This window comes from Triplophysa rosa, linkage group LG17 (assembly GCF_024868665.1).
Source record: "Triplophysa rosa linkage group LG17, Trosa_1v2, whole genome shotgun sequence".
In the NCBI taxonomy this organism is placed as follows: Eukaryota; Metazoa; Chordata; class Actinopteri; order Cypriniformes; family Nemacheilidae; genus Triplophysa; species Triplophysa rosa.
Genome location: NC_079906.1, coordinates 10,815,565 through 10,826,560, shown reverse-complemented (window position 1 = coordinate 10,826,560; position 10,996 = coordinate 10,815,565). Strand labels below are relative to the sequence as shown.

The following is a 10,996-nucleotide window of genomic DNA, read 5'->3' as shown; positions in this document are numbered from 1 at the left end:
GACAGAATGTCTCTCTTGTGCAGCCTCCTGTACCACAGGCAGAATATTCCTATATAAATGTTCTATAGTGTTTATATCACCATCAAAGAATAAGACCAGAAAGTTGCATCGACACATTAAAGAAGGCACCTGCTACATGTTTTAAAGAAACACACATACTAGACTTATGTTTAATGCTTTATTTTTTTATGCAATAAATAAACATGTGATACATATACATTAGCACGTTTATAGTTTAGCATTAACATGCTGTTTATACAATAAATATCCATGTGCACGTCATACATTCACTAGAGAGGGAGCTGGTGGACAAACAAGAAAAATGAAGCTGAACAACACATACTGTTTGCTATTCGTTTAACCACTTTTAAATAATAAAAAATAAATCAATGCTCAACAGTATGTGTGGTATCACTTCATATAAGAATTACATTACATATTAAATTACATTAATACGTAATTTGCCAAATATGGACCATGTAATTTGATGTGTAACTCAATGTTTTATTCTTGCCAATTCTGTATCTGTCCACTAGAGGGTACAATTTAACTTGTTTTCTATCGATTTCATTCATTTTTTTTAATACACTACCGTTCCAAAATTTAGGATCACTTGACAGAAATGTATCTTGTGATTAAAAAAGTTTTTTGAAATCGATGATTTGCCTAAATAATGGGGAACCAGTTGGCAACCAATAAGAGCCAAGCACAGATCTACTACTTCAATACTGTTTGAAAAGCATCTCAGGGTGAGACCTGGAAAAAACTGGCTGATAAAATCCCAATTCTGCAAATTCAAGGCAAATGTCAGCTACTCTAAAGACACTAAAATACAACATAGCTTTAATTTGTTTTAGTTTTCTTGAAACTAGTTATGTGTTTATGTTGTTATTCTATAATCTAAAAAAATATATTAATAAAGAATGAATAAGTGATCCTAATTGTTTGAACTGTAGTGTATATATTTTAAAGCACTTTTTAGTTAAGTAAATTACACCGAGTTCTCGGAGCCATAGTTCTTGTAGGGTGGTGATGTCTTGCGGCACCTGTTAAAAACAAATGGCATTTCATTATATAGCTAAATAATCTCAACACACACACAATTCAATTTAATACTATTTTAATCATTAAAAGTGTTGTATAATAATTAATTGTATAAAAAACTGAACTCAGCTAAATACCTTTTGTTCAAAAAGCAGAACACTATAACCCCGACGAGGGCTCCAAGTAATAAAATGACCCCACAGCTAATTCCAATGACCTCCTCAGGACTGGAAAAACTATGGATGTCCAAAAGCATATGTTCACAGCGCACACCACTGTACATTTGGTTACACCTGCAGAGAGAGGAAATCATGTTTACCAAGGAAGATGTATGATTTAGCAATCTGGAATGGATCTGGATGTGGCAGGTCTCACCGGCAGATGGGAATGTCCAAGTCAGATAAGTATGTGCATGCTCCATTGACACAGTATCCTTCATGTTCGGTGCCACAGGGCTTTTGGATAGCCAAAACTTGTGGTTCCTCTTTACTTTCTGCAGATGTAATCACACCCAGACATATTCACACGAAAAGTATGAAGGATTGTGAAATTATGGCAGGTATTTAGACTTGTGTCCACATGCCAAATGCACCAACACGTGAAGCTGCATTCTTACGAACATTCATTCGCATTAAAGTTATGTGGGATAGAAATCAGCCGCATCAAACTTTAGGTGATCATTTACTTACTGTAGTTTTAAGGTTTTCTTTACTGTAAATGGCCACTAACAATTGAATGTCTCCTAAACATTTTGTCCCCTGAAATAAGTATCATTATGATGCACTGGAATGCTTGCTTTTTTATATATCAAAATATAAAATAATATATTAAATAAGAATTAAAAAAAACTTTTGTTTTGTTACTGTTAATTGTAAATAATAAATACTAACCATTATTAGCCAGCTGTGTTGTGTTTAAAACAAACACATCCTCTGAAGTCATCTTAGCATGTCCAGATCTGCAGAAAGCAGCAAGGACCACAATCACTGCAAATACCGCTGCAGTTTTGTAAAACAGAAAAGTGATTATAAAACTCTTATTGTGTTGGAAACAGAAGCTCAGAGTGAATAGGATTAAAGTAAATAACTCACCATGATGTAAACACCTTTGAAGCGCTTGTCGTGGCATGATGGGCCTTTGGTTCGATTTTGAGATTCTTGGTCTGCTGCTCTCCAGATGAAAGTGCTTTTTCCTCACAATATATACGTACCATCTTTGTACATCCTTTTGTGCGTCACTAAAGTAAGCCAATCAATTGAACAGGTCGTACATTCTCTTCCAGAAGCTTACTTGTATAAGGCCACGCATAACTTCCTGGTCCACAGGCGAGCAGCGTGCACGTACATGTTCTCACCCGTGAGTTTTTATCTGCTGAAGAAAGTATTTGAAAACAACTGCAGGTTCCTAATTTTTGACGTATTTACGGGCTGATTATTTGTGTGATCTTTGATCATTTTTTGCTCGGCACATTTTTGCTATTTTTATTAAACCAAATTTGAAACATTGACCTAGAGGGATAGTTCACTCAAAAAGAAAAATGTGCATGCCCAGCATGTGTCATAAAGGGTTGAACTCAACTGTAAATTAACCCAAAATTCTGGGTTGTTTTAACCCATTGTTGGGTCAAATTTTCTGGGTCGTTTTGGATACAACACTGACACTAAGTTGAAAATAACCCATCATTTTTTTTATGTGCATGATTCTAACAGCATCATTTTTTCCCGTTTGACATTTAAGGTAATAACAATCCAAATAAAAATCCAATAAAATAATTCCACAGTATTGTTCACCTTACGAAATGTTGTAGAGAAGCTTCCGATATTCATCAACCTAATTCAAAGGCGTTTTATTAGTTAGGAAGAAATTATATGAATGAGTAAACAACAGAAATCATATCAAATCCTTTTATACCGATGGAAATCATAAATATACGCTATACCATATATAAAAAAACAAAACAGCACACATTTTTCAGAATAAATAAAAACACATACGGTAGATAGATAAATAAATAAATATATAAATAATACAGTAGTCCCATCTTGTTGTTTGGAATTTAAATGAAGCTTCCAAGAAAATTGTCCTGAGAAAATGTATTAAACCTTCAAACTGTCTTTCGCTGCCTCCCTTTAACATGAGCGTCTAACAGCTTTGTCTGTCACACATCTAACAACCTTCAATTAACCTCAGTGATGCCACCTGTTAAACACTCTTGTAAGTCCCACGAAACTTCAGAAGACTTCCGTCCTCGCTCATGCTTTGCATTGTCAAGGAAGCACGTAATATTACACTTTACAGTAAACCCCCTATTTTCACGGTTCTGACAAAATAACACCTGCGGTAACAAAGGCAACAGTTCAGTATCTGTGAGGATGCATCATCTTAATCGTTATTACAGAGGTAAGAAAAGAAGAAGGGTGTAGTTGCTGTCACAGACATGCATGGCTGCCATGCTAGAAAAGGCCTGTAACAGCCTGCCGACGGGCAGGGAAGGGTGTTATAGAGGAAGCTTGCAGGGGCTTGCATGTATAACCAGGATATGGCCAAAAAAGGTGCCAATTAAGTGAATCCAGATTATGACATGTCTTAAAAAACTGCTTTCTTCCTAAATGCCTTTAATGGTATTGTCTTCCTGTGCTCTTTCAGTATGTCGGGGCATTTTTGGCTGCGGTGACTGTGTTTTTCATCACCATGGCGATGGTCATTGGGCCAACTCCACCAGGCACAGGAGTGATAAATCCAGCCTTCTCTTTCACTGCTAATCAAAGACAAAAGAACAAATGTCTATCGTTACATCTATGCCAGTCATTCCTCTGCCTTAGACAAGCAGTACTTTTAGAACAATACAATAAATCAAAATATAAATCTTGTTGCTAAGTGACTTTTGGGGTGCGCATACTGTTGCCAGCAAGCACACATTGAGCTCCAAACAGAGCTCAATGAAATAATGAAATAAATGAACAGCTATCGACTATCACTATATGATGAAAGTGGATTTTGAATATGTTGACTGTCACACACACAATCAAAAAATGTTTCTTTAAAAGACAGATGGGTAATTAACACATCAACAATGCTATTGATGGTGTATAAAAATGTGTTCATATGATATTCTTATTGATCGATGAAAGCACAGTCATGGCCTGAGATTCATGCAATCTAGCATACGACATTTACCTTCGAAGTCCACATCCCCAATCAGACGAAGTTTACCAGTGACAGGGTCCTGGACACGATTGATGCCAACATCAATTACCATAGCACCCTCTTTTACCATATCTGCTGTTATTAAGTGAGGCACACCTGTATTTATACAAATTAAATATCCGATTTTTAGATAAACACATTCTTTAATCAACAAAATACACGTATTAACAACAAAAGTGTTTTTAAAACTATTTTTTATATTTCAATATTTTTCAGTTTTTTATTTAAAATGAAAACGGATCTATACAAACGAAATTGAACCTAATGCCAACTCATAATAATCTTACGAGGGACCCCTAAACAATGACCTTATTCTAAAATGAATGTGAATTTAAAAGCAAATTACAAAGTAACACAAATTCCTTATTTGTGCCTTTTCCCATAAGTCATTGGGTCACATCTGAACATGCACTGTGCTGATTTCAACATCTTAAAAATGTGATCTGGTAATAAATGTCTCTAAAACAAAAAATGCAAATATGTTGCATGTTGCAATCTAGATTCCAGATAAAGTACAGTTACTCAGTCTTTAGAGTTTACTTTGGAATAAAAACCAGCAGGCTAAAAACAATTCATACAGAAAAGTTGAAAATGAACTAAAACCCAAACTAAAAAACACACTACATTTTTTTATATTTTCTTTCAGACATGTTTTTCATTCAGAAAATCTAAATATATGGGTAAATATGAACTTATGCCCTGTCGCATCACATCGCATCCAGTAGGAATCAGAATCAGTATTCCAGAGAGCTGTGTAATGTGATTCAAAGAACAGTTCACCCCAAAATGGTCCCTGTTGACTTGACCATAGTCCTTTTTATTCCTACTATGGAAAGTCAAATGGGGACCATTTTTGGGGGCGAACTCCTTTAACCTAAACCTGCTAAAACACAAAGTCTGACCTGCAGCTGCAATCACTATGTCAGCCAGATTGCCAAGTTCCTTTAGTCGTAGTAGAGGAGTACATCTATGAGCCATGATAACTGTAGCATCACCTGCGAGATAAATCTAAAAGTCATATTCTTCGAATCCAGCTTTGTAAAATACATGCACATGCATTAATCAATTAATAAAAAGTGGAAGTATTAAAAGACTGACATACACATAATAACAGCATTCAAGTATCATTTGTTTGTCAGTGTGTCATGTTTTTAAATTAGGATGATAAAACAGCTTTAACTCTAAAATATGATTTTTACAAGAAATTTCTTAAGCAACTGTACATCACTGCATAAGCCAAAGTTCTCTTTATAACCATAACACTTTAGAGAAGGTTGTGCAGGAGTGCTTATCCCGAAAGGAATTTTCTACATGTCAGAGCCCAAGCCTACTATAAGTGATTGATTTCACGATGTAATTTAAGAATGCCTTGCGTTTCTTCTGCTGTAATTGCCAAATTCCAGTGTCAATCTCATCTTTCATCTTTAATATGTGTATTAATCTCTCTATTCAACTCTGAACAATCACAAACACGCCAAAATTAAAGAGAGCATCCGGCCGCTCCTTTTCCTTCATTTTGTGAAGATCAATAAATCAATAGCCCACTTTCGCAAGAAACCAAAAAATCAAAGAAATGTCAAAAGTTCAAACAATGCTTGGTTTGAATCATGGTGATGCAATATATGCCTACCACCCTCAATCCTCTGCGGAACAGAACCAAAAGATTCGAAAAACAAAACAGGAAACAGGCAGAAATTGGGTACCGGTGTTATCTGAGATAAGAATGACTCCTTCCACAACCACTAAGCTGTCACCTTTTGAAATATTGCTGACCTCCAGGAGACATGGAGGTCATCGTGGCAGATTACGTGGCTGCCTTGGTTTACAAATTAAATTCTGTTAATGGAGACGTTTAATTCATTATTATAAAAAATGAATTGTTATAAATGATTAAGTTATTATTCAAATTAATTAATACATTTATAATTATAATAAACAAGTCAAGTAATAAATTTATTTTTATATTTAATAATAATATTTATTTAATATTTAATAAATATATCAAATGTTAAGGTCATTCTAGGTTACAGGTAAAACCAGTTAACAGTGGCTACATGCATGGGTTCATTTTGTGAATCTCACTCCCCTTCAACAAGCAACGGGACTGGACTGTTAGTTTATTGATTGTAATGAAAACACGTTGCATTTGAAACTCTCTGAAAACATGTTGCAACCTCTCTGTGAAAAAACAGGACAAAACAAAACACACTTTTAAGATTTTGTTTTAACAGAACGATCTGTTTTTAGCTCAAATGTTGTTGATGAATATCCATATTGTAGTTCAGTTGTATAATCTTTAATTTGTTATAAAATCGTGACTCTGCAAATCTCTACGCGGTATGTGGCTGTTAAGGTTAACTTAGGTTTTTACATTTTCTGGCACAGTTTCTCAATAACAGCTTTCGGACTTAGATGTGCTGTTTTTAGAAGTATTTTAAAGTTGATCATGTATCAGAATTAAAAAATCTATTTTAAACAAACTGTGGGTGAATGACACTGAATACACCATCATAATGAAAATAAAAGGACTTTTTGACAAATGCAACACTTTGTAAAATCTGGTGGCACAGAATAAAAATATCCCCTTAAAAGGCATAATGAGTGTACAAAGCTGCATATGTGGAGAGAAGAACACATAGGTTCAAGTTGTTCCCAACCTGTATACATTTCTTTGTTTGGTTGAACACAGAGAAAGATATTTGGACGAATGTTAGCAACTGAGATTTCTGGGGCACCATTGACTACCATAGTAGAAAGAATATTGTATTTTTTGTTCTGTTGAACACAAAAGAAAATATTTCGAAAATTTAGGAAACGAACAGTTCTGGGGCACCTTTGAAAACCATTTTAATGGTATACTCAATGGTGCCCCAGAAATCTCAGTTGCTGACATTCTTCCAAATATCTGTCTTTGTGTTCAACAGAACAAAGACATTTTTACAGGTTTGGAACAACTTGAGGGTGAGTTATTCATGACAGAGTTTTCATATTTAGGTGAATTATCCCTTTAAATGTGTCTCACCTCCTGGTCGTTCATGTGTTCTGTCTGAATGTAGCAGCATTGCAATAGGCATTCCTACATTCTTGGAACGTCCAATTACAAGCACATTTTTTCCAGCTGTTTCAAAGCCTGAACAATAAAGTTGGTAGAAGTAAATGTTTTTTTTTCTTTGTAAATCAAAGTTTGCATACAAAATGCTTTTAAACACGTAAGGCCCTGCAGTCGGCAGTTTATAAACTGGCATTAGATATTGTTGTAAGAGGTAATGTATTTAACTCACAGGTAGCTCAACATGCAAATCAACTACAAGTCATCATAATGTCAATGGGCTATAGTTGCACAAGATGGCGCCGGTGAGCTTCCGGCATGGGACCTATGGTTCTGCTGTTCTGCAATCGGTCACTATTGTGGAGTCTGCAGACTAATTTCCGGTCGTATAACACTATCGAGTTGTTTTGGCTTAACTACTTTCTTCTTATCTATCTAAAAAACATCCATATTTGCCACCCAAAAACCTTTTTCCCATACAGTGTTATACAACCGGAAACTACTCCAAAAGAGCCAAAATCTCACCGGCTCCATTTTGTGCAACTAGCAAATTCTCTGGAAGCTTTGACCTGTTCTTCTGATGATTTCCCACACGGCTGCTGCTGTGGCTGGTATCATACATTTCTGGTCCAAGCAGAGTTTCCCAATGTTTACAATGTGGAATCCATCCACATCTTTCTCTGGGGCAACAGCGTTGCATATGGCTCTCTCATTTATGTGCCCTGACAGAGAATGACACAATCTTCAGGATGCGAATTCTGAAAATGAGCATCTGATTCAAAACAGTAATGCAGTACCTGGAAGAGGCAGTTGAACCAGTAACCCACTGATGTTCCTGTCCTTATTCAGTCTATCGATGAGTTCCAACAGGTCTTCCTGAGATACAGATGATGGTCTGAAGATTGTGCTGCTTGACATGCCTGTTAAACAAAATGTTACGCTTTTAAAAGTCATTTTTTAATAATAAAAAGCTCTGTAAAGCTCAGATACACTATGGGGATTATTTCAGGATGTAGAGCCTACTGAGTCTTGAGGTTGATCAGACCAGAATGAAAGTTTGTTGTCTTGTGTTTTGTTTTGCTTACCAAGTAGTGAAGCTGTTCTGGTTTTGTTTCTCACGTAAGTGTGGCTGGCATGATCATCACCCGCCAGAATAACACTGAGATGAGGTCTTCTGTTGCCTTGGGCCACTAGCTTTGCTATATCAGTCTGGATTTCTTTATGGATCTGACGGGCGAGTTCTGTTCCTGAGACCACAGTGGCAACATGTCTATGTGACAAAACAACACACTGCGCTTGACATATAAATGAAGTACCCAATGATTAAAAACAGTTATAATGCACCTGCAAAATACTTAATAAATTATTTTTCCTTTTTTGACAGGACCATTTCATTTTAGACACTCCCTTAAGAAAACCAACCGTGTTTTATTATAATAAAAGTGCAGTAACCATTTTTGTCGGATTGTTTAAACAATGGTTGCTGTAGAAATACAATAGTTAAATTTTGTGAGGGCCGCATGGTGGCGGAATATTCAAATAACAGTTACAGGAAATACAACAATTCAGCAACGAATCGTACTAGGAGAAATGTCTACTGTATGTCGTGTTTATATGGTCACACTGTCGTAATCATGTCTCGCGAAACCAAAGGATATGCTGCTTCTAAAGAACACAGTGGTTGATATATAAATAAATGCAACCTTTGTTTGTCCTTTAGTGAATCAGTCAACTGGATAAATTTAGTCCTAACCTTACGAGTGAGTGACAAAAAGAGCTTCGCCGGCTGCCTGTTTTCAGGTTAATCCATCGCTTTGATCGTTGGCAGTGTTGGAAATATGACGTTAACGATTTAAATCTGGTATAATTCAGTGTCAGTGCAATAGGGGCTGCCATAGTAACTGACAGTCGGGCTAAACGCGCGCCTGGTGGGTAGTGTTCAGTGGTTGCGTGCGACGCTGCGCCGACCGATCGGCAAAGTTGTCATAGTACCGCGAGAGCGAAGCAAAAGTACGGTTTATGAATCGATCTCGCGGTATTTAAGTATCATACGCTGATCGGTGTGCGCAGCGCTGCATTTAAATGGCAAACACTGTACGTCACGCTATTATTTCCGGTGTTGTGTTGTCATGTAAAACATTTTTGTTTCCAAAAGATAATTTGTAATAGTGTCTCTTTATAATGTTATAATTTATAACGTGGTGATCTGATAAATACAAATATTTAAACCTATCATGAAATTCTGAAAAACATGGCACAGATCTATACGTAATCAGAACACACAAGTAGACACACAAGTAGAGAGGCACGTGGTATAAAGATCATGCATACCTGCAGTCTCTTTCCACTAACAGTAGGTGGCACAGTTGCTCTTTAATACCTACCAGAACCAGTTATTTCAAAAGAGAGAGATTTATGAATGAATATTAATTTCAGAAATAGTTCAATAAACTGTTATTCAATTGTTAATATTTAACATTCATTCTTAAGATGTATCCTAAAAACCCTAGGTTAGACTGCAAAAACTTGCACTGTACCCTGAGACATTCAGAGATACAGCCTTCTGCTCTATTGTATTCTGTAAACTGGTAGAAAGAACAATTAAATCCATTATTAAAGGATTAAATGTTTCATAACATGCCAGAGTGAAGTGTATAGGTAAGTTTCATTTGTAGAATTACTTGCAGAATACATTCATCAGTGGATGAAACAAAAGAACTAGGTCAATTTTTATGCAGTCCACTTATTCTGCTATGACAGAAGTAGCTGATGAATACTGTGTTTTTGTTAAGCTCTTTAGTATGCAGACCTTGACTTGAATACTAGTTGTGCACACACTTCATCAGGGTGTTTTCCAAAAAGGATTTCACTATAAATGGAGGGAGGGGGCCAGACTTCATCTATATGACCGACTTGGAATTCATCAACATTCAGCCGCCTGTTCTAATTCCATACCGAATATGCTTGAATTAAGACAAACATGGACATGTCTGAAAATTTCTGGCAAATAATTTCGTTGTAGAAAATATGTTCTGTTAAAACTACACATATAATAATTGAGTCTGCAATTTGGTAAATGTGTCTTTAATTTGAATCCTTTTTAGTGTTATTCAGTGTCACGTTTTACTTTATTTTAGTGTCTGACCTATTACTTTGCATGTTTTAAATATAATTGATATTTACTGACAATACAACTTTATTTTTTATTATAAAAGCCCTTCTTTAGATGAAGGTGTCTTTTTGCTGGAACAGCTAATCAACCAGCAAGAAACGCCCAGAGACCTCCAGACAGTTTTACGTATACGTTTAAAGCTATATTTCACAAGAACAAAGATAGCTTATGAAACTTAAAAGAAAACAGGTATAAATGCAAGTAAAGTGGGCCCATGTGTTAGTAACTTGAACACACAAAAGTGTCTCATGTTTGTATATTTGTAAACAAACACAGTCATGTGCAACACTGTGTTATGGGTCGTTAACCTCTAGTATACTAGTGTGCGTCACCGTGAACGCCCCGCGCGCCATCAATAGGTCGGAGAGGAAAGGGTTAACCGAAGCGTGAGAAACAAATTACAACTCATTCAATTTCAAACTCATGCCACGCCTTCACACGTAGTGCCAGGGGCTTGGCCAATTAGAAAGAAGGAATTCTGTCGTAGATATCTGCCGATGGTCAGATGACTGAAAAAAAAACTA

The 10,996-nt window shown here is 36.0% G+C and overlaps 2 protein-coding genes across 4 annotated transcripts; both read right to left on the bottom strand.

Annotated features, from left to right (window-relative positions):
* Positions 1–164: 164 nt before the first annotated feature.
* epgn (epithelial mitogen homolog (mouse)) lies at positions 165–2,270 on the bottom strand. 2 transcript variants are annotated; one of them, XM_057356575.1, is made up of 5 exons: positions 2,136–2,270; positions 1,935–2,042; positions 1,420–1,537; positions 1,182–1,337; positions 165–1,046 (listed from the first exon to the last, which is right to left on the bottom strand). In XM_057356575.1, exons 1-5 carry the CDS (start codon positions 2,170–2,172, stop codon positions 992–994), a joined length of 474 nt encoding a protein of 157 aa, XP_057212558.1. In that variant the 5' UTR covers positions 2,173–2,270; the 3' UTR covers positions 165–991. The 2 variants fall into 2 exon arrangements, with proteins under 2 accessions (XP_057212558.1, XP_057212559.1); XM_057356576.1 differs by having other exon boundaries at positions 1,935–2,002; positions 2,136–2,237.
* Positions 2,271–2,389: 119 nt separating this feature from the next.
* mthfd2l (methylenetetrahydrofolate dehydrogenase (NADP+ dependent) 2 like) lies at positions 2,390–9,364 on the bottom strand. Of its 2 annotated transcripts, XM_057356573.1 has the most exons (8): positions 9,054–9,362; positions 8,386–8,570; positions 8,098–8,220; positions 7,870–8,022; positions 7,274–7,381; positions 5,154–5,246; positions 4,222–4,347; positions 2,390–3,802 (listed from the first exon to the last, which is right to left on the bottom strand). In XM_057356573.1, the coding sequence occupies exons 1-8, from the start codon at positions 9,194–9,196 to the stop codon at positions 3,687–3,689; spliced, it is 1,047 nt and encodes a 348-aa protein (XP_057212556.1). In that variant the 5' UTR covers positions 9,197–9,362; the 3' UTR covers positions 2,390–3,686. The 2 variants fall into 2 exon arrangements, with proteins under 2 accessions (XP_057212556.1, XP_057212557.1); XM_057356574.1 differs by lacking the exon at positions 7,274–7,381 and having other exon boundaries at positions 9,054–9,364.
* Positions 9,365–10,996: the final 1,632 nt, after the last annotated feature.

What these genes read in the sequence shown, in the direction of transcription:
- mthfd2l (XM_057356573.1), bottom strand. Translation starts at nt 9,196, where the DNA reads ATGGCAGCCCCTATTGCACTGACACTGAATTATACCAGATTTAAATCG. An exon ending in AACACATGAACGACCAGGAG is followed by an intron (nt 5,247 to 7,273) that starts GTGAGACACATT and finishes TTTATCTCGCAG; the next exon opens with GTGATGCTACAGTTATCATG. An exon ending in TGGGGATGTGGACTTCGAAG is followed by an intron (nt 3,803 to 4,221) that starts GTAAATGTCGTA and finishes GTCTTTGATTAG; the next exon opens with CAGTGAAAGAGAAGGCTGGA.
- epgn (XM_057356575.1), bottom strand. Translation starts at nt 2,172, where the DNA reads ATGCCACGACAAGCGCTTCAAAGGTGTTTACATCATG. An exon ending in AACACAGCTGGCTAATAATG is followed by an intron (nt 1,538 to 1,934) that starts GTTAGTATTTAT and finishes TTACATCTGCAG; the next exon opens with AAAGTAAAGAGGAACCACAA. An exon ending in TTGGACATTCCCATCTGCCG is followed by an intron (nt 1,338 to 1,419) that starts GTGAGACCTGCC and finishes CTCTCTCTGCAG; the next exon opens with GTGTAACCAAATGTACAGTG.